General features: G+C 43.7%; 1 protein-coding gene across 2 annotated transcripts; it reads left to right on the top strand.

The window, feature by feature from the left end:
• The first annotated feature begins 226 nt into the window (after positions 1 to 226).
• LOC137533903 (transmembrane protein 138-like) lies at positions 227 to 23474 on the top strand. Of its 2 annotated transcripts, XM_068255203.1 has the most exons (7): positions 227 to 313; positions 4765 to 4911; positions 5031 to 5202; positions 7282 to 7357; positions 14171 to 14257; positions 22442 to 22503; positions 22700 to 23474. In XM_068255203.1, the coding sequence occupies exons 1-6, from the start codon at positions 267 to 269 to the stop codon at positions 22498 to 22500; spliced, it is 588 nt and encodes a 195-aa protein (XP_068111304.1). In that variant the 5' UTR covers positions 227 to 266; the 3' UTR covers positions 22501 to 22503; positions 22700 to 23474. The 2 variants fall into 2 exon arrangements, with proteins under 2 accessions (XP_068111304.1, XP_068111303.1); XM_068255202.1 differs by having other exon boundaries at positions 22442 to 23474.

Here is a 23474-nt window from a genome sequence, read left to right as displayed (position 1 = left end):
GTGGCACCAATGTCCCCTCTCTCTCATCTACCTGTCTCCCTGCAAGGCTGGCTCCCTTCCAACAGAGCGATCCCTGCTTCCAGGACCCCGCTGCCCGCTGAGAGGGGGCGTGTCGCTCCTTGCCCCGCCCCTTTTGCGATCCGAATCACTCATTTTGATGATTCGGATGATCGACTCATAAAATAGATTCGGATCAAAGATCCGAATCGTTCATGATCCGGACAACACTAGACAACACTATCATTCAGCAGCTGCAGTGAGGAGAGATGGCAAGTTGTTGCTGCCTTATCAATCCCTCTCTGCCGAGGACAGTGTAAGCAGCCTCTGTGTAGGGAGCAGGGATTTGGAAGCACAGAAGCAGCTGGGACGGCACAGGCATGCTTCAGTGAGTCTGTAAATCACTGTGAGTGTGCACCACGTTGTGCTGTCCCTGTGCATTCAGTCAGTCAGCCAGCCATCTTGGTCCTGTGAGTGAGACTCTCAGTGAGATCTGTGTTGTGCAACAGCACCTTTGAGGTAGATTTCAAAGGGAAAGGGGGAGGAGAAGGTTGGAGTGACATACTGAGTGGTGTGCTATAAAATTGTAATTACAAATGGGAAAGTGCGTTTAGAGGAAAACCAGAGGGAAACTTTTTTGTTTGCCAGAACCTCTGCTGAAACAGTATGATTTAAAGGGGGCAACTTATGGGTTTGGAAGAAGGCATCTTGCATCCTCTGTGCCCTTTTTTGTCTTTCTGTGTCCACTTTGTATTTCCTGATCTCCCCCTGGTTCTTCTCAGACTCCTCCTGTCTTTCTGTGCCCCCTCTGTTTCCCCCAGCCCCTCTGCCCCAGCCTGCCACCGCTAACACCCCTTTCCTGTGCCACAAGGGCTCCCCCTCACCTCTGACGATGTCCCACGTCTCTCCAGGAAGCGTTCTGCGCTCTCCATCATCATCATCATCGCCTTCTTAGCTTTAATGACATCATCAGACTGGGCATGACATTTGTAAAGGCAGGTTCAGACATCAGGTATTCGTATAGCGAGGTCTACCTGTAAATAGTCATGTCATTAACTGTCAGAGGAGCTCACAATCTAATCCTACCATAGTAATAGTCTAATGTCTTACTATATTGTACTTACTGTATATAGCACTGACATCTTCTGCAGCACATTACAGAGTACATAGTCATGTCACTGACTGTTCTCAGAGGAGCTCACAATCTAATCCTACCATAGTCATAGTGTAATGTCCTACCATATTATTATTATTATGTATTTATATAGCACTGACATCTTCTGCAGCACATTACAGAGTACATAGTCATGTCACTGACTGTTCTCAGAGGAGCTCACACTCTAATCCTACAATAGTCATAGTCCAATGTCCTACCATATTATTATTATTATGTATTTATAGAGCACTGACATCTTCTGCAGCACTGTACAGGGTACATAGTCATGTCACTGACTGTCCTGAGAGGAGCTCACACTCTAATCCTACAATAGTCATAGTCCAATGTCCTACCATATTATTATTATGTATTTATAGAGAACTGACATCTTCTGCAGCACTGTACAGGGTACATAGTCATGTCACTGACTGTCCTGAGAGGAGCTCACACTCTAATCCTACAATAGTCATAGTCCAATGTCCTACCATATTATTATTATGTATTTATATAGCACTGACATCTTCTGCAGCACATTACAGAGTACATAGTCATGTCACTGACTGTCCCTCAGAGGAGCTCACAATCTAATCCTGCCATACTCATAGTATAATGTCCTACCATATTATTACCGATATAATGTAATTTTTATTACTATGTATTTATTTAGCACTGACATCTTCTGCAGCACTTTACAGAGAACATAGTAATGTCACTCACTGAACTCAAACGCGCTCACCCTCTCATCTTGCCATAGTCATAGCATATAATAATAATAATGGCAGTATTTGTATAGCGCCTTTCTCCTGTCGGACTCAAAGCGCTTGCGAGGCAGCCACTAGAGCGCACTCAGTAGGCAGTAGCAGTGTTAGGGAGTCTTGCCCAATGAACTCCTTACTGAATTACTGGCTTACTGAACAGGCAGAGCCGAGATTCGAACCCAGGTCTCCCATGTCAGAGGCAGAGCCCTTAACCAGTACACCATCTAGCCACTAGCATAAGTATGTACGCATTCCAGGGGGGCGCACACAGGATTTCTTGCCTGGGGCACCACAAACAGTAAGTTAGAAACGGCCCTGGGCACTTCCTGCAGACTTCCCCCTGTTGCTGTAGCGCCTTTATCACTCGTACTGTGACTTGCGGGTGGAGTAGCATAGAGGTTATAATGTGGGAGGTCTACTGACTTTACTACTTGTTGCCACTGTGCAGTTTTATTGGAAGCTACTGTGGAGGTCGGGGGGGAGGGCCCTTTTTTTTTTTTTTTTTTTTTTTTTAAATTTGAGCACCTCCCACTTAAGGAACCTCTGCACAGCTCTGGGCTTAAGCCTCCTTAGACTTACGATATATTGCCCTTGCAATGAGCTGCGTTGGGTAGGGTACCGCAATGTGATATATGAAGTGTGAAAGTAGCTTTAAACTCCTGAAAAAAAAGTCATGAGATGAATGGTTTTGTTATACAGCACTTAGATCAGTGCATTTGATCTGCCTCATGCCCGCTTCATCAGGTCAATTAGTGCCAGAATATGGTAAGAGCTGGTCTTGGAGAATGGCACTGGTCACAATAGGAAGTTTATTTTATCTGATGAAGTGCTGAATAAACAACCATGATCCATTAATCACTTGGCTTTCTTCTAGAAAAGGTGGCCATACATATTGCGATATTGTAGTCGATCGACCACCCCATCCGAAAATTATCGAATTGGATGAAAATTGGTGCTGCAACAAGAATGCCTGATCGATTATTTGCCGGAAATCTGTCTAAAGTATCAATTGAGCAAGCTTGAAAACCTAGGGCCAATATGGTGTGATTGTGCATGGTGTGGCTGTGCAGTGGTAATGGTGGGTGATATCAGGACAGGCGGCACACGCAACGGGACTCCCGGCCGATGTGTTCATGTACCCCCTGGTACCCGTGCAGTAAAAGCTCTCACCTGTCCCATCGCCGTGAATGTCCTGCTGCTCCTGCTTCTTCCATTCAGTCCCATGTGGCTGCCGTGGCACATTTGTTTCATCAAATACGTGCCACCTGCTATGCTTGGTAGCCATGTGGGACGTGAATAGGGTGGAAGCACCTGGACACTCATGGCAGCCGGACCGGTGAGATATTTTAATGCGCGGGCACCATGGGGGCACATTAACATTTGGTGGGCAGCAGCAGATGCAGCATCCCGAGTCTGATTCCTGTGAAATGTCATGCTGAAATCGTTCGGGAAGCGGCCTATGGTGTATGGGCAGCCAACAGATCTCTCTCTGATCAGATTCCATCAGAGAGAGATCTGTCTCTTGGTTGAACCTTAAGGGCTCTTTCCCACTAAGACGTTGCGTTAGATGCGACATTGAGGTCTCATAACGTGCCCCTAACGCAACGCATGTGAGCTTTGAAGTTGGACGTTGTATAGAGCCACGTTATACGTCTCTTGATGCGTCCATGATGCGTACTTTTTGCTGAAAACGACGCATGTGTCCAAAGACTGGAGACCACATGATCGGAACACTCCGCATCACGTGGTCCCGCCAGCCAATCACAGCACAAGGCGGCCGCTCCAGGAAGTAAACTCTGCACGTCACACAGTGCAGTGAATATTAATTAGACATGTGGCTAGGGACAATAGCGGACTCTCCCCTCCTCCTCTCCTGCACTGAGCATGTGCAAACAGTCTAACGCGGCTAAAACCGCATATAACGCACAGCATGCTGCACTTTCTTTGAACGTGTAGCGTTACAATGTAAGGCAACGTGGGCACTGTGAACAGCCCATTGATTTTTCATTACTGTGAGTTGGGCTGCGTTACAGGCTGCGCTAACGTGCGCCTGTAATGTCCCGCTGTGAAAGCAGCCTAAGACCAACAGTAAGGGCTCAGCCACACCATAAGTGCTTTTCTGAGTGCTTGTGATTGATTAGCGCTTTCTGAGCGCTTTTTAAAATTTGCTCCCATTCACTTTCATTAAAATTGCGGTAAAAATTGCGTAAAAATTGCCACAATTGTACACGATTGCGACAATTTTTACATGATTTTAGTGAAAGTGAATGGGAGCGATAATCACAAGCACTCAGAAAAACGCATATAGTGTGGCTGAGCCCTTAAGGTGCACACCCACGCACAAAGGTTGTAACACAAAGGGATCAGGACTTAATCCCCTTGGCGACCATTCGTGAGTCCAGTGTTGTACAGATGCTTTACTCTGCTATAACGTAGGAAAAATCCTGTTTGTATGAGGGAGGGAGGAGGAAGGACAGTCCAGCGCATAACAAAGCACCCTCTGGCGGAAAGTTTAAAGAGGGAAACAGCATGGTCAGGAGTTGCTATCAATTAATGTGTTCTAGATCTGTAAACGGGCTCGGTAGACATGCTTGATTCTTGGTTGAGATGGCCATGCACAGCTGCCTCGGCTAAGTTTAGTAAGCATATGTATGCACCTTCACTCTCCTCTTTACCATGTTATGATTTTTACTACTTCATAGTGCCTCCTAACAGAGCACTGCCTGCATGTATTAGACCAGCCACTCTTAGTTCATCTCATTGTTTTTTTGTTTCCCATTTCTGACATTATTTGATGATTGGATGTTCCTTACCCGTGTGGTTTCTTGTGTGATAATATTTATTTCTCTGCAGATCACATTGGCAGTGGAGGATGCCACAGCCTGGGAACTACAGCCTGATGCTTTGTCTGCAGTCTCTGCTCCTCCTGTATGACTTATTTGTAAATTCATTCTCAGAGTTGCTGCAATCAGCTCCAGTTATTCAGCTTGTGCTCTTTATGTTAGTAACAATCTATTTATTTATTTATTTATTTTATTTTATTTGGGGGGGGGGGGGGGGGGGGGGGCAATTAATTCCATCAGCATAGTGTTTTACCGTTGTGTTCTCTGTCATTGCAGATTACAGGGTGTGGGCATCTTATTTGCAGTGATTGTCTTGTACTTTATGCTTTTCAACACCTTTGTTTTCCAAGCTGGACTGCTGGGCTTGCTGTGGCAGCGATTCCGGGCCACAGTCCTCTTCTGTGCTCTGCACTTGGCCCTCAGTGTAGCATTACACGTCTGGCTTATGGTAAGGATTGTCCCTTGTGATGAGGTGTAATGATACAGGGTACCAGTTTAGCTTTATAAAATACACTTAGCATTTTATATTTACAGGACAAATGAAACCTAATAGCCCCCACCATAATGTACCTTATAAGTTACAGGTCACCAATTTCAGCACGTGTCCAAAAAAGATCAGCATGGTGAGTTTTAGGACTTCATGCTCAGACTACAGAGGCATAAATGAATGATTTGCATGGCTCCATTCACTGTCCTGAATGGGAATCTGAAGTGAAAATATGAGACTCCTTTCTTTGCTACTAATGTTGTTGGAATTATCCATACAACACATACAAGTTTTTTTTGGCTTCAGTGTCACTTGAAGTGATGCATTATGGTCTTGCTTTCTGGACACTTGTTAGAAGGGATGGCCCGCTATTTCCTTATGTTGTAACCCTTTAGCAGCCAATGTATTTAGAGGCATGCAAGTGCTCCAGGTCAATTTATTTTAGCACATTTTTTTATTTTTATTTGTTACATTTCCCTGCTTCTAATTAGTACTGCTGTAATGTGTCACTAGTGGGCAGTGTAAGACAATAAAAGAAGACTTCTGCTTTCAGGTTCTATATTTTCTGCTAGTAGAGAGAGCTAAAAGCATTCCGAGAATTTACAGCACAATGAGTTCTGCTGACTGAGGTCAAAAACAGTGCACCTATCTCAAACAAACTAAGCAAATAAAAAAAAAAAACACAAAAACCTCATCATGGAAAATATTTGTCAAGACTTTAACTACAGAGAATCCACTTTAACTGAGTAGTGTTCCTTTTCACTCCTACAAGCTATACTCCATTTGAAATACAACCCTCCCGCCGGTGAAGGCTAAACAGTCTGAAACCGATGTAAAAAAACCGACTGTAAAATACAGAGCAGTTGTATACTGAATTCTCCCCGGGTAATCCGCTGAGAATGGAGCTGCAGCGAGGGACACATAAGCTGCCAGGGGCTGTCTCTCATTACATGCATTTACTGGTGAAACGCTGTCTCTCATTACATGCATTTACTGGTAAAATGCTCTCTCTCATTATGTGCATTTACTGGGGAAATGCTGCCGGGCATTACGTACATTTACTGGGGAAACGCTGTCTGAAAAATACAGTAACTGGCCTATTTTTTTTTTTTTACTTAATGTAAACAAAAAAAAAAAGTATCACTTAAAGTATCCCTTTAAAGAGACTCCGTAACAAAAATTGCATCCTGTTTTTTATCATCCTACATGTTCCAAAAGCTATTCTAATGTGTTCTGGCTTACTGCAGCACTTTATACTATCACCGTCTCTGTAATACATCAACTTATCTCTCTCTTGTCAGACTTGTCAGCCTGTGTCTGGAAGGCTGCCAAGTTCTTCAGTGTTGTGGTTCTGTGATGCATCTCCCCCCTCTAGGCCCCTCTCTGCACACTGCCTGTGTATTATTTAGATTAGGGCAGCTTCTCTCTTCTCTCTTATCTTTTACAAGCTGGATAAATCCTCCTCTGAGCTGGCTGGGCTTTCACATACTGAGGAATTACATACAGGCAGAGCTGTCTGCACTCTGCAGGAAGAAACAGCCTGACACTTCAGTGGAAGATAGCTGCAGGGGGAAAGAAACACACAAATGATCTCTCGAGATTCAAAAGGAAGGGTGTATTCAGCCTGCTTGTGTATGAATGTATTTTCTATGTGTGGACATACTGTACACCAACCTACTTCCTGTTTTGGTGGCCATTTTGTTTGTTTATAAACAAACTTTTAAAAACTGTTTTTAACCACTTTTAATGCGGCGAGGAGCGGCGAAATTGTGTCAGAGGGTAATAGGAGATGTCCCCTAACGCACTGGTATGTTTACTTTTGTGCAGTGGCGTAGCTAAGGAGCTGTGGGCCACGATGTAAGTTTTACAATGGGGCCCCCCAAGCACTCTATACATAACAATTGATACGGCGCACCAAAATAATAATAGGGTAATAGGAGATGTCCCCTAACGCACTGGTATGTTTACTTTTGTGCGATTTTAACAATACAGATTCTCTTTAAGTGACTCCGTAATCTGTGTAATATCTTCTCTGCTCAGAACCTTCGCTGGAAGACCGAGAATGTCTTTATCTGGTCAGATGGACTCCTGGCATTGTTTGTTCTGCAGAGAGTGGGTGAGTTCTTATTTTGGTGCTACTTTATAAGTGTTGGGTCTTCTTCTTTTCCTGATATTGAATCATTGCACAGAAATAGAGGATCATTGTCCAATATGAACTCTTTTTTTAGGTTGGGTGGGATTGGAAACAATCATATGTATGAGCTCCTGCAGCATTTTAAAATAACTCTGATAGGAGAACCAGAGTGGAAATGGCCTGATTCAAGCTGGTAATAGTAATGCTGTCTCTTACCCCATAAACATGTATGCTTGGCCAACTCCAACATGCTTGTCTCTGGAATACATTTTTAACAGAAAGAAAGACTGTTTCATGATTAAATCATGTCTGACAAGCTGCCGTGTTAAAGGGAATCTTAAAGCAGAACTGAAAACTGTAAAAAAAAATAATAATAAGAAGAATTTCCCTTACCGGGGGCTTCTGCCAGCCCCCTGCAGCCGACCTGTGCCCTCGCAGTCCTGGACAGATCCTCCATTCCCCTACGCGGCTCACTTTTTTTCCTGTAATGGAGGTTGACTTCTAAGTCAACCTCCAGTGTGCCCTGGCCATGCGTATCCTAGTATGTGTTTCTGTGGCCAGGAAGCGCCCTGAGCAGACGCAGTACGAGAAAATCCCTACTGCGACTGCGCAGTACGCATCCGGCTACGGGAGCGTGAACGAGGAGGCACAGGCAAAGTGCGAAGTGAAAGTGAGCCGTGGCATGGGACCAGAGCATCAGTGAGTGGCTGTGTGGGAACAGGTCGGCTGCAGGGGGCTGGCAGAAGCCTCAGGTAAGTGAAACTCTTCGTTTTTACACAGTTTTCAGTTCCACTTTAAGTCAAGTTAAAAAAAGATTTTAACTACTTAAGGACCGAGCTAATTGAAATCTACGCCCTGTTTTGGTGGTCACCTGGCTAGCAGGGCGTAGATTTCAATTAGCTGCCGCTGCGTGCATCCGCCGTTTCTGTGGCTCCCGCCGATGTCGCCGTTTAATCCTCGCCGTTTGTCGCCGCAGCTCACTGGCTCTGCCTGTCTCTATGACGGCAGAGCCCTGTGAGCAGGTCAGGAGCCGATTTCATTGGCTCCTGGCCCTGTCTTTCAATGTAAGTCGCTCCCATTGGCTTCCATTGAAAGACAGGGTCAGGCGCAAATGAAGGCGGCTCCTGACTGGCTCACAGGAACTCTGCCATCATAGAGACAGCAGAGTGGGTGGCCCAGGATCCCGACGTACGGCGGTTGCGACAGGTATGTGCGGCGATTGTCGGTATGTCATCGGGATTCCGCCGTTTCTATACCAGCGGTCTCTGGTCTTTAAGGGGGCAGAGACCGCTAGTACTTAAGTGGTTAACTTACTTGGGGCTTCTTCCAACCCCCTGGACTCCTACTGTGCACACAATATCCTCCAGATCCAGTGGTGGCGACCCCCACAAAGCTGGGCTGTCACCGCCAGTTGGCGGTCACTGCACACGCGCGGTCATGAGCCGCGCGTACCCTGGTCACGCTCCCGGCATCAGGAGCGTTCTGCGCATGCACAGTAGCGAATTGTATTGCTAAAAGTTTTGGAATGCATTCCAAATCATTGAATCTGAGTTTTCTAATCAGTTCCATGGCCACAAACATTTGTGAAAGAATGGGTTCTGTTAAAGCGGACCTGGACTCAGAACGCCTCTCTGCTGTAAAAGATAAACAGCAAAACCTTTTAAACAAAAAACATTTCTTTGTTACAGCTGATATAAATCTGCAGTGTTTCTACTTCCTGATTCATGGAAGCAGACATATTGTTAACATCCTGTGCTTCCAAATGAGCTTGTAAAAGAAAGGAAAATCACAATCAAGAGCCCCCAATAGTGTATTATTAATGATAAAGGAATGCCAAGGTAGCAGCAATAAGAAATATACTCACAAGTATAAGTTGCCGGGTTCAGGAAACCACTTAAAGCACTTATGGGGATATTAGGCCTGTCTCCACTCAGGCTAAAAAGTCGCTCTCTGTAGAAGGAACGAAGGGGTGTTCACCCTTCCACCAGGTGGATAACAATAATTGCAATGGGAACAGATGCGCCAGCAGAGTAAAAATTGATCATAGGTAAAAACAGATAAAAGTTGGGGGGCAAAGATGGACTTACCTCCCCAAAACCAAACGCAACCACTATGTTTGGTTTAAACACGATTTAATTTGTACTCCAGAACAAATGCAACGTGTTTCACGGGTCTCAAGTTTACATTTGATATCCACATTGAATCTCGCCTCAGAGTGAGGCGCTGTACTTGGCTACACAACTGAGTTACTCCTATCTGTATTATTGCCTGGGGAAGCGGGCTAGAGACCCGTGAAACACGTTGCATTTGTTCTGGAGTACGAATTAAATCTTGTTTAAAGCATACATAGTGGTTGTGTTTGGTTTTGGGGAGGTAAGTCCATCCTTGCCCTCCGATTTCTATCTGTTTTTACCTATGATCACTTTTTACTCTGCTGGCGCCTCTGTTTCCATTCCAAAGGAGCTTATCTGCCATTGAAATCATGTGGATCAAATCACAACTTGTGATTAGACGCAAATGAAGGGGGATTAAACAAAACTCTAAACACTTTAAATACATACAGGGTGCATTTCACTATGTTTTCCTTCTGTGCTGTGCAAGAGTTTAGGTCCACTTTAATCATCAATCTTGAAGGAACAACTACATTTTACTAAGGACTATGATTTTTTTCATATTCCTCTTCATAATGTCAAAGCTTATATTTATACTGCTACTAAACTACAGCCAGGACTACCTTCCTAACCTTAACTGTGACAAAATGCATCATGAATGATCGTCCTACAATGAGAGACTGTTACAGTTTTAGAACACACAGCCATGACCGAATTTGCCTTTTGCACTGCACAGCATGTAGGAAGGTAGAACGGAGCGTGTGATGTCAGAGGTAACTGACACTCAGCCTGTATAACCTAGTTCATGGGTCAGGAACCTTTTTGGCTGAGAGAGCCATGAACGCCACATATTTTCAAATCAAGAAGTTTTAAATCAGGATGATACCATTTATTGGCCAACTACAAATGAATAAGAATAAACAAGCTTTCGGCCTTGCAGCCTTCGTCAGGTTTACATCCTGTTAGTTTGCAAGCTGGTGGTACAGACAGCTTATATACATGCAACATCAAAAGGGAAAACAGATATTTTTTTCAAGCATAAATACGTCATTAAGATGCCTTAATTCAAACAGACCATCTAAATGGGGTAAGATAAGGATCCTTGTTTACTCCATTGCTCACAGACCTGGTATTAGGATTGACCCAGATGTATCGTAAATTCTTAGTTCACAAGTTCAGCTAGAGTGGCGGAGACAGTTCAAACATCATCAATCTCATACCAATATAGAAAGTTGTTGTCCTTATTCAAACCCTTCTCCACAGCTTTGAACCAATTTATAAATTTTGTTTCTGCTATTAATCGGTCATTTGACGTTTTGAAGCCGCCCTTCAGGGCAGTGACACAAAGATCATCCATGCTGTGTCCGTTGGACCGAAAGTGTGTAGCAACTGGGAGTCCAGATTTGGTATCATTAATAGTGTGCCTGTGTCCATTCATACGTTTGCGCAGAGTTTGTCCAGTTTCTCCCACGTACATAACATTGGGGCATTTAGCACACATGATCAGATATACCAGATTGGTGGATCCACAGGAAAATTTACCTTGTACTCTGTACTCCTGTTGTGAACCTGGTATTGTTACCCTGTCAGTGGAGTAAATGTGTCTGCAGGTCCCACATATTTTTTGTCGGCAGAGTGATGTTCCGTTTTGTTGAGGCCTATTCAAAGAGCTCCTGACAATCATCTGTTTTAGATTGTGTGGTTGCCGATATGACAAGAGTGGAGGTTTAGGGAATATCGTTCTCAGTCTGTGATCCTTGTGTAAAATGGGATGAAGTTCCTTAGCAATCCTCCTTTAAGATTTCCAGGTGTGGGTTGTAGGTGACAACCAAAGGGACACGTTCCTCTTTCTGGTTTTGCTTATATTTCAGGAGTTCAGTCCTGGGGATGATGCTGGCTTTCCTGATTTGGGCCTCAGCCATGGGAGGACTGTAACCTTGTTTAATGAAAGTGTTCTTAAGGTTATCCAGGTGCTTGTCTCTGTCCATCCTGTCAGAACAAATCCGGTTGTACCTTATAGCTTGGCTGTAAATTATAGAGTTCTTAATGTGCTTGGGATGAAAACTGTCATATCTTAGGTATGTGGGACGGTGTGTAGGTTTGCGATACACAGAGGTTTGTATGTTGTTACCCCTGATGTATATGGTGGTGTCCAGAAAGTTAATCTCTGTGTGAGAGTAGGTAAGTTTCAATTTGATTGTAGGATGGAAGGCATTGAAGTTCCTGTGGAACTGGAGAAGATCATCCTCACTTGCGGACCAGATGATTAAAATATCATCAATGAAGCGGAAGTAGGCCAAGGGTTTTATGCCACATGCATTGAGGTATTCCTCTTCGATTTTGGCCATGAATTGATTTGCATACTGTGGAGCGAATCGCAAACCCATTGCCACGCCCATCTGCTGTAAATAGAGGTCCTGTCCAAAAGTGAAATAATTATGAGTGAGAATGAATTTGATCAGTCCAGTAATAGGCTTTACAGGTATGCCCTGACCCTGAAGATATTTACGGCAGGCCGCAATACCATCATCATGGGGAATATTCGTGTACAGGGACTCCACGTCCATCGTAGCCAGTATGGTTCCCTCAGGTACTGGGCCAATGGCTGTCAGTTTGTTGAGGAGGTGGGTGGTATCCTGTAAGTAGCTGGGTCTTTTACAGACAAGAGGTTTCAAGATGTTTTCCAGCCACCCTGAGATGTTCTCTGTAAGAGTTCTGCTCCCTGAGATTATGGGCCTGCTTGGGTTTCCCTCTTTGTGGATCTTGGGAAGCATGTAAAAGCAGGCTGTTCTAGGCTATTCAGGGACAAGTGTCCTAACATGTTGTCTGATGTTTGCAGGCAGACTTTTGTGGGGTCCCCCTGTAATTTAAAATGTAATTCTGTGAGAGCCTAATATTATGTTTCAAACTAAATACAAGTAAATGTTAAAGTACAATAAGTCTCAATATGTTGTTATGCTGTTGCTAACCAATGATGAATAAAGTACTTCCTACCAATAATGCCACTTCTGGTGCTGCATGGTTTTGCTGATGGCTTTGTAGTCTGGTTGCTATGTGGTGAGCTTAAAGAAAATCTGAACTGAAAATTAAAAGTCAAAATAACCATACACAGGTCACTTGCCTCCCGTGTAGTCCATTCCTCAATCTCTTTCTCTTCTCCTGTGTCCTGTTTGTCCACTGTGATCAAGGGAATTCTCCGTCCTCCATTTTGAAAATGGCCATTACTCCATAACAGCTTCCTGGTTAAACTGTAACATTGCCCACTTGAGTCATATGGATACATGGCATCATCAGTTGTCCTCTTATCTATAACTGACAGCAACTGATATATAACTGACACCAACTGATATATTTCAGTTCTGACAAAATGTTGTCATAACTGGAAGGGATTACTGTCAAAAGAAAATGGTGAGCTTCTGAGAGGAACTGATGGCAAGGTAACTATGTAATATTCATTTGAAGTCTCATGTGTTTATTTTAAATAACTTTTTTCAGTTCAGGTCCCATCCGTTAAACGTGATCGTAGGTTGGTCTTAATGTTATTTATATGTGAGAAAGACTGCTGTGATCGCGCGCAAACCTTCGCTTATCAGGCAAAGTAATGCTGTTCGCGCGCTAACCTTTGCAGCGGCAGCTCGTGTGATAACTGCTGTGATAGCAGTTATCACACGTTAATGAATCGAGCCCATTGTGTGCTTTTTCTAACAGCCGATATGTGCCTGTGCAGGTTTTTCCCATACACATGAGCAGTGCAGCTTAGTGAATCAATCCCTACTGATTTGTCTGGGAGCCAAATGCAGCCATTAAAAGAGCCACATCTGGCCATAGGTTCCCTACCCCTGACCTAGTTTATGTGGCCACAATTTTTAACTTGAAATTCAGCTAGTTTTGTTGCCTAATTTTAGATAAAGATGTTGCTATAGCAAATGTACCACTTAACTATGCAGTGGAAGCCTTAGTTTTGATCCCATTGTCTATTTAAAGAGGAACTGTCACGAAATTCTTAAAATTTAAAACACATGCAAATAAGAAGTACATTTCTTCCTGAGTAAAATGAGCCATAAATTACTTTTCTCCTATGTTGCTGTCACTTACAGGAAGTAGTACAAATCTGACATTACCGACAGATTTTGGACTAACCCATCTCCTCAAGTTCTTAGGGTTTTTGTTTATTTTTAAAAGCGCTTAGTGAATGGTAGTTGCTCCGTCCAACTGCCAAAAAAGTGTGCAGCGAGCAGGGAGGCTAACCAGCATCATTGCAATAATCATTTTCAGGGAAGGTCTTTATAAAGAATAGAGGCCGTGCTGAGAATCCCCCATGAAGAGATAGACTAGCCCAAAACCTGTCGGGAATGTTAGATTTCTAGTACCTACTGTAAGTGACAGCAACATAGGAGAAAAGTAATTTATGGCTCATTTTACTCTGGGAGAAATGTACTTCTTATTTGTATGTGTTTTAAATTTTAAATTTTTCGCGACAATTCCTCATATATTTTTTATTTTTTTATATTATGCACTTAAGAAAGGGGGAGAAAACTGCATTTTCCCATTGCACTGGTGAATAAACCCCCAGTTAGAACATAACCGTTTTCTTTCTGACCGTCCATAACCATGCTCTATCTTTGAGTCTGTTCTGTTTGAATCTTATGCAAGTTGTGATCATGTTTTTTTTTTCCATTGACAGTAGCTGTATTCTATTTCTACTTCTACAAGAGGACAGCATTGAGTCTGGGGGATTCATGTTACTATCACGACTCTCAATGGCTACGCAGTGAGTTTGCATGATTTCGAGGCTGAACCCAGACATCTGTAAAGGACATTTCATGTGTCTTAGTCATTATCATGTTTTCAGATTGCAGACGTGGGGCACAGCAGTGACTCTTTGTAGAAATTGTACTAAGTAGTCCAATTAGGAAGTGCTCAGTACACAGACCTTAATAAAGGCTTTGAGTAGAACATTTAGCGAAAATGTTTTTGGTTTTGGATAGTGGTAAGTACTTCTTTTGGGTGCGTTTTGCTGACCACTTGCACATTAAGGTAGATATGCACCGTGCAGTTTGTCTGTAGATTAGGAGTTACATTTGATATAAAGATTGAATCTAGTGAAAATAGCAGCAGTAGCAGCACATGCACCCTGCACTGATATCATAAACACAAATTTAGCATAATCATAATTTCACATTGTAATCTGCAAAATCATAATGCATTTTGGGAAAAAAATCATAATGCATTTTTTTTGAAACTGCAATGAGGGTCCATAAATCACACTTATGCATCATTTCGTATTTTCATTTAAGTCAGTACTGCTGACTTTAGCGGTTAATCGCAATGAACCCATACATGCTATTGTTCCCAAAATTGCTAGGTATGTGAATGGGAATAGAGGTAACAAGTCAAAAATAATTATTCAACAAGACCTTGTAGTTGTAAAAATCGATTTTAAAAATTTACAGTAAAATGTTTTTTAAACTCTGTAAAATGACATTTTGCTGCGTTGCAGTTTAAAGTATGTATACATTTTTCCTTTGGCCCTATCTCAGGTACACGTTAATATATAGATATGTCAAACAAGAAGGTAGACAATCGAGAGCCCCCAATCGTGTATTATTGATAATACAATGTATATATGGTATGTAGTGAATCATACTCACAAGTATGGGTTGCCAAGACCAGGCAACCACTCAAAAAGCAAGAGGGGAGATTAGGCCTGTCCCCACTCAGGCTAAGAAGTCGCTCTCCGTAGAACAAGAAAGAAGGGTGGTCACACCCAGCCACTAGAGACGCTATTGTATAGTGTTTACCCAGTATTAGATTAGAGTACCTCACTCACAATAGCATACCATGCAGTAATAGGATATGAGTGAGATTCCCCAATGGTATAAGAATAACTCCTTTCTTAGCAACTCTTAAGGTGCAAAGATGAGTGTGTGTAACGTGTGGGGCAGCCTATACAAACGCGTGTCAGCTATGAAGCTGACGACACGTAATGTTGCTATGCATGAGAGGAATGGCGCAGAGGGATGACAAAGCAGGGCTTGCGTGACGTCATGCTGCGTCCTCAAAGACGTTTCCTGCATGTTGGGTGAATCGATTTGCCAGGCGGATCGCTTCCGGGTTGGGGGTCGGGGATGCCGTACACACACTTGATTATCAGCTGAGGCGATTGTCAAACGTATATACGAGCCATTAGGTAGATGCACTCACTTCATGGTCTTGGTGATAATATTCCATAAGATAGAAGGTGTAGGTAAATCTTTCCAAACAGGACCCAGACCAAGAAAGAAAAAGACGTGGTTTTGTACTCCTTATCTCTATCCAACGCTAAGTTTTGGATAGCGTTCCAACTGTTAACTAATAACCTAAAGCCTGTCACCACCTTTTGCAATGCATATTAAGCATACGATACGATAATAATCATATTTATTCACACCATCTGTGTGCACTACTAGGTCCAGACAACCCAGACACATGTTGCTGCCGGGTAACCGCCGCACTGGACGCGGAATCCGCCGCCTCACCGTCAGCACATGCGGCGGCCCCCACACCATTCTTCCCATGTGCACTATTAGTTCCAGATAACCTAGCCGCATGCTGACGCGGACAAACCACCGCATCAGACGCGGAAACAGCCACCTTACTGCCAGCACATGCGGCGGCTTTTCCGCTATTCATCACAGCCCCATTGCTTTCCTAGTGTTTTGTCTTTTAAAGAGTCTGTTTACATCTGATTGGCATATCGTTAGAGCATGCACATCTGGGGACAGGTCAATAGATTGTGTCTGGCCTCCTGTGTTGTGTAGATGCTGAGGCACCGCAGGCGGTGGAGACGTTGGCTGGCATGGGGAGTGTTCAGTTTGCCTGTTGCAGAGATGGAAATTATGTGAATTGACTTGGTGTGTTTGGATTTTGTTGATAGTGTCAAACCTGCAATAAAATGTATTCAGTTCATTTGCAAGCTGCAGGTTGTGCAGTGAGGGAGGAGATTTCTTCCTGTAGCTGGTAATTTCATGCAGAGATTTCCATATTGTGAATAAGTCGGCGTTGGAACATTGTTTCTCAGGTTTTTTAGAATAATCTTTTTTTGCGTCAGTAATGGCTCTCTGCAGTTTGTATTTCGCAGCTTTGTAGAGGACTTTATCGCCTGTACGATATGCCCTTTCTTTATCGAGGCGCAGCTTCCTAAGATGTGATGTAAACCAGGGTTTATCGTTATTGTACCTGGTGCACTTTTTTTGTGGGGATGCAGGACTCTTCACAAAAGCCAATATATGATGTCACAGCATCAGTGTATTCATTTAGGTCACTGGTGGATTCTTTAAATATATTCCAGTTTGTTAAATCAAAGCAGCTCTGTAGTTTTTCTACAGCTTCACTCGTCCATTTCTTAACTGTGGTCACAACAGGTTTGGCAGTTTTTAGTCTTTGGATGTATGTTGGGATAAGCTGTATAACGGCATGGTCCGAGTTCCCCAGAGCTGCCCTGCTGACAGAGTGATACTAGTCCTTAGTTATAGTTTAACAGTGATCAAGTGTCTTACCTTCTCTAGTTGCGCTTGTGACGTGTTGCCTGTATTTGGGGAGTTCTTTGGAAAGATTAGCACTGTTGAAATCCCCTAGTATGATAAAAAAAAGAATCTGGGTACTCCCTTTCCACCTCAGTGATTTGATCTGCGAGTTCCTGGAGCGCAGACTGCATACATGTTTGTGGAGGGATGTACACAGCAACCAAAATAAATGAAGAGATCTCACGGGGTGAATAGTAGGGTCTGCAGTTTATGAAGAGAGTTTCCAGCCCAGCCGAGCATGTCCTCTTAATAACTGTAACATCCGTGCACCACCTATCATTAATGTAGAAACAGAGTCCTCCACCTTTGGTTTTGCCAGAAGTAAGTGGGTCCCGGTCAGATCTGTACAGTGTAAATCCATTAATCTGCAGAGCATTGTCTGGAATAAGCTCAGATAGCCAAGTCTCTGTGAAGCAAAGGGCAGCAGAGAGATGAAAGTCCTTCTTTGTCCTGATCAGTAGTTGAAGCTCATCTAGTTTGTTACATATGGACCTGACATTTGAGAGTATGATTCCAGGTAGTGGAGAGCGCAGTCCTCTGCGTCGAAAGCGAGTCTGGATCCCGGAGCGCTTGCCTCTTCTTCTAAGCTTCACTGCCTGATTCAGCACAGTAGCTCCACTGGTTAGAATCCCCAGAAGATCAAGAGTAGATGAAATATCCAGGGGTAGATTATATTTGTCGAAGTTCCGAATGCTCAGTAGTTGTTCACTCGAAGGTTATCCGGGTTGGGTTGCACAAGGCAATGTTGAAAAATAAAAATACATAAAAAAACAGAGCAAGCTGCCGAGGCTGCCATCTCCAGGCGCCTCCTCCTTTCCTCAAGTAAAATGTGAAAAAGTTTGATTACATACAAAGTCAGAAGTAGTTAATGTTCATTTGTAAATTTTTCAAATTTGGGAAGTGGTTACGTTACCATGCCACACATCTACTAGTTTGTACTTAAACGGAACCAGAGACGAGCGGATCTTTAAAAATTAAAAAAGAGTTTATACATACCTGGGGCTTCCTCCAGCACCATAAGCCTGGATCGCTCCCACGCTGCCATCCTCCGCTGCCTCTATCGCCGGTACCGGGTCCCGTCACTTCCGCCGGACGCGACCAGTTGTACGCATGCACAGGGGCTCCCTCCGGCTTTGTACGCATGCGCCTGTGCAGTACGGAGGGAGAGCACTGCGCTTGCGTCGACTGGCTGAAGTTACGGGACCCGGTACCGGCGGAGAGAGGCAGCGGAGGATGGCGGCGTGGGAGCGATCCAGGCTTATGGGGCTGGAGGTATGTATAAATCTATTTATTCTTCATCTCTGGTTCTCTTTAAAGGGGTTCTGTGGGGGGGGGGGCACTTACCTGGGGCTTCTACCGGCCCCCTACAGCAGTAATGTCCCACGCCATCCTCCAACGATCCATCATTCCACGCCGCCGCTCCCGGTCTAATTCGGCATCTGATCCAACTGTGGCCGCGCGTGCTTGCTCCCGTCATTGGGAGCTTACTTGCAGTACAAGAAAGCTTCGTACTGCACCTGCGCAGTAAGCTCTTGATGCTCTTGATGACGCGCACGGGAGCGAGCACTATTTGTCTTATTAGACGAATATCAGACCGGGACCAGCAGTGGGGAACTGAAGTTCATAGGAGCACGGTGCGGGGCATGACAGTTGCAGGAGGCCGGTAGAAGCCCCAGGTAAGTGTCCGTTTTTATTTTCAATACACACACACACACACACACACACACACACACACACACACACACACACACACACACACACACACACACACACACACACACACACACACACACACACACACACACACACACACACACACACACACAACCCCTTTAAAAAAGGAGTTGACTTTCTCAAAGACTGCTATAAAGAAAGAAAAAAAAAATAATAAAGTTCTGCATACCTGTTTAAGACAATCAGACACTTGGTAACAGTTATTGTGCCTGGAAGCCACTAAATGACGTTGAGGGTTTTTTATTTATTTATTTTGAGGCGTAGGACCCTCCCCTATTGTCAATCACTGTATGAGATTGCTCTTCTGCTGTCTTGAAACACCTGAATTGGATACCATCATTATCTTTCCAAAGGATGGGGAGAGGAGCTACAAACCAGCTGGAAAATAAGCGGGGCCCAGTGGTTAATATATATTTATAATAAATTGTTAAGTGGCGAAGACACTTCCTAAAGTAAGGAGATGCTCCTACTGCTAATTAGTCCCAATGTATGTACGAGGTTTTAGGGACTTTATTTGCACCGTGTAAAGCTGGAAAAGGAGTATAATGCACTTGCTCCCAGTTCTCCTCTACATGCCTCCTTTCATACCTAAAGCCCCTCCAGCAGCCTATTCCGGGTCACCAGAGTCGGGCATCACTGCACCTGCACTGGCCTGGCTGCTCACGTCCGAAGGTGCGCAACAGCGGCCATGAGCGCTCTGTGCATGGCCATGACATCTTCGTGACATCAGTTGCTGTAGGACGCACGCAGCCCGGCCAGCACAGACGCAGTGATGCCCAACTCCAGCGACCTGGAAGAGGCTGACGGAGGGGTTTTAGGTATGAAAGAAGGCATGCATAGGAGAACGGGGAGTGGTGGGCATTTTGTAAAACCTTGTACACATGCTAAACTACATTTGTTTGAAATGTCCGATAAACGACAGATTTCGCAGTATTGGATCACAAACAAGTGCAAAAAAATTTGCAAAACCTCAATGACAAGCGACCGACATCGGCCATCTTGCCCAATCCATGTGGGGGATAAAATCAGACATGGACATACAGTATATCGTGCAGTCAGCCACATGTGTACAATGTTCTTCAAACTACATGCATTCACTCTTAAATGTGTTTCACATAAATGTGCACATCATTAGCCCAAAACCCAGGATGGCTACTATTGACACCATAGCTCGATTTATACTTTTTCTCAGCCTGGGCCATTTCTCTTGTTTGTGGCTCCTCTTAAATAAGTAGGCGCACCATCCCAATCCATGTGCAGCCCTGGCTTCTATAAGTCATATGCATGTACCACACCACAGAATATGTAGGCGCTTTATAGATCAAAAATAATCATGTACCGAAGCCCCTGTCTTGTACAGTTTCTTTAGGCAGCAGCTTCCCTCTTATAATTGTTGCTCTCGTTTGCAACTTTGATCTTTCCAGAAATCCAGCCCGGATTGCCATGCATGTCAAATCTGTTTCAGAGGACTTCAGCAGCTCTAAAACCCAGGTTGTCTATTATTACTGTGCAAAATCCCAACTATTCAGTGTACAGCTGAGAATAGCTTCATACCTCCCTTACTCACAGCTTCACTACTGGCTAGTGAAGTTGTCCATCATGGTAAATTAGCGCTGAAGCTCAGAAAAGGAGAGACCTGCCTGATGGCATCTCTGTTGCTCTACAGCAGTAATTACTATTACCCTGTGTGCCTTCATACATGCAGGCTAATGTTTACTAGACTTAATCCTGTCACTGGTTACCTTTATAAATCTGGCATTAAAGCATACTAAGCACCTGGATGCTCATATGCTCAGAAATCTCACCCTAAGGGAGTTTTATGTTTTTAATTGAACAGGATTTTGGGGTGCAGCAGGCATTTACTTACCTATGGGACCTGCTATGTAGCTCCTCCATCCATATGGAAGCCACCATCTTCTATCCACCCATGCCACAGAATCACAGGTTCCCGCACTGATGTACTATATCCCTGGCAGGCGCAATGCATGCTGGGGACAGGTTTGTGGCATGGGAGACAGAAAATAGAGGCCTCCATTTAGACGGGGGTGGGGCTAATAAGCAGCCCCATAGGTAAGTAAATGCCTGCTGCGCCCCCCTTAGCCCACACAATTAAACTCGTATGCCTAGAGGAAACTGCTTGGTCTGCGCGGTGAATTGCGATGGCGTTTAGGGAGCGCGCTTTGCCCGCCATGCCTCTGTGATCCATTCTTTAGGTAAGCCTCTTCACCACGGATTTTTCACTTACCTCTGCCCTCCGACTCTTCACTCTTTCATGGCCACTCACCTTCTTCCTCTATGGGGGGGTCTTCTCAAATTGGTTCATTTTATTCCTATTTTTTACACCTTGTTGCAGTTCACTGATTTATTTATTTTTTACACCATTTTTTGCACCCATTGTTTCTTGGCATGGTTGCACAACAACAACTAGATTACCTTATGGTGAATGTATACAGGAAGATACCACCTTATATACTCCCTCTTTTGATGCATTATCTTGTGATTTTTGATTAACTATATATTGTATATCTATATTTATGCGTTTACTCCTTCTACTGTGATTTTAATTGTTTCTGTGGAGTTTTGTAGTCCATAAAGATGGTATTTTGTACGTTATATTTCAGTCGTGCGGTGTTTATTGAACGTACTTTGGTCCTTTTCCTGCATATATGAGTTTTACGTTCCTTTCTGCATGCTCTATGAGTGGTATGGTGGATGGTGCTTGCCCAATTGGTTTGTTTCAGATGTACTCCCTGATTAAAGGGAACCAGAGATGAACGTTTCACACAAAATAAACATATCAGTTGATAGCTTGTAAAGAATAAATGCTCTACCTGATAATTTTGCCGCTCTGGTGTGCCTTTTTTAGTGTTTTTTTATCCATTATTGCTCCAGGAAAATCAAATATGGCCGCCGGCTCATATCCCTTCTCCTTCCGGGTTATATGAGTTGTTCTGGATGTGCTGTCTATGCTATATGAGACTAGGCTGCTATCTAGGCTATATGAGAAAGGCTCATCTGTGTGCTTTCATTTTGGTATGATGTACTGTAAGAAGTGTCTCTCATAGGAATGAGATGCAGTTAGTCATCAGTATCTACAGTATGCAGACAGAGTGCACACAGAGCACACAGGGATCATATTGCAGCCACAGAGCTTCTCTCTCAGTAGGAGCAGCCCCTCCCATGTCATCACAGCTCTCAGTATGCAAAGCAGCAAAGCTGCAAAGCTAAGCCAGGAGGGGGAAGGCTTGGGCTTGAAAAGACATCACAGAAGAGTGACTCAGCTATAATATTCCAGGTCAAACATCGACTGAATAGTCGGTGGATTCTTATCACAGTTGCTAATAGACTAATTAAGCAGATAACAATGAAACTAAAAGCAGGGTAGGTGTTTACTGCCATATTCTCACTGATAAATGTAATAAAATACATGAGGGTGCTTCGTCTCTGGTTCTCTTTAACTACTCACTGTAGAAAATGCATTCATTGCTCTGGCTGTAAGAGTTGTGTAGTTTAATTTTTTTTCCAAAAATATGAGTATTTTAGAGTGGTTGCTGGCGGCAACATAAGAGAATGCTTAGGAACAAACGTGACATACTGGTTGATTATCATTGGTCTAGATCTGGATTTCATTGTAATTTAGTTTTTCTGCTTCACAGGGGACCGGGAGCGCCTGACAGATCTGGGCCACTACAAATCCTTCACAAACGTACAGTGATGCCTTACAGCAGGGGTGCCCATTAGGTAGATCGCGATCTACCGGTAGATCGCGAAGGCCTTCATGGTAGATCCCGACCCCACTACATTTTCCATTCTGTATATACAAATGTGCTCCTAAAATTGTACATGGGTAGATCACTTTGACTTGCTAATTTTTAAAAGTAGCTCACAAGCCGAAAAAGTGTGGGCACCTCTGCCTTACAGCATATAATAAGAGGAAACGCAAAGGACCCAGCGATGAAACCACTCATTGATCATCATCATTTCTGTGCTCCCTTATATTCAAAAATGTCTAGTTCAAAGAAGGCTGCATTTGGAGCAGTTTTATCTACCCCTCTGAGGTGTCGCCTTTCATAACCTGCCCTCCTCTGAACTTTGATGTGTCCCACACTGATGAGGGATTTGGGAGTTTTGGAGACTCCCATCACTCCCAAATCACTATGTATCTGCATTGGATCAGAGCCTGGAGGATGACATCCCAGCAAGGCTCCCTGCACACTGCATGCAATTCCGATTCCGATTTTTAATCGGTTTTTACATCTGATTTCGATTTTTACAGAATCGGAATCACAAAACGGATTTGCAGTGTGCAAGGGAGCCTAAGACCTGTTTACACCTCCACTAACTGGTTCTACCATGACTTATATGGCTGCCAATTTTCAAAGATGACACCACAAAGGGATAGAGTCATCACTGTTATAATGTCACTAGTCAGTATTGTTATGACAGATGGGAGCTGCACGGTCATCCCAGCCAATAAGAAAATTTTTCATCCATGAGGTCCAGTCTGCAATGACGAGCTATACCCAGAAAAAGCAGAGGCCAGCAAATGGCTTGGCACATCTTTCTTGTCAAAACCAGCATGGATTTTATTTTTAAATGTTATTTTAAACCAAAATTTGCACCCAAAACCAAAAATCATACACGAGTATATAGGTAGGCATGCAGAATATGCAGAATATTTATTATTTA

The sequence above is a fragment of the Hyperolius riggenbachi genome, chromosome 10 (assembly GCF_040937935.1).
Source record: "Hyperolius riggenbachi isolate aHypRig1 chromosome 10, aHypRig1.pri, whole genome shotgun sequence".
Lineage (NCBI taxonomy): Eukaryota > Metazoa > Chordata > Amphibia > Anura > Hyperoliidae > Hyperolius > Hyperolius riggenbachi.
Note: the sequence above shows the minus strand (reverse complement) of the source record. Positions and strands in the feature narration are given on the sequence as shown.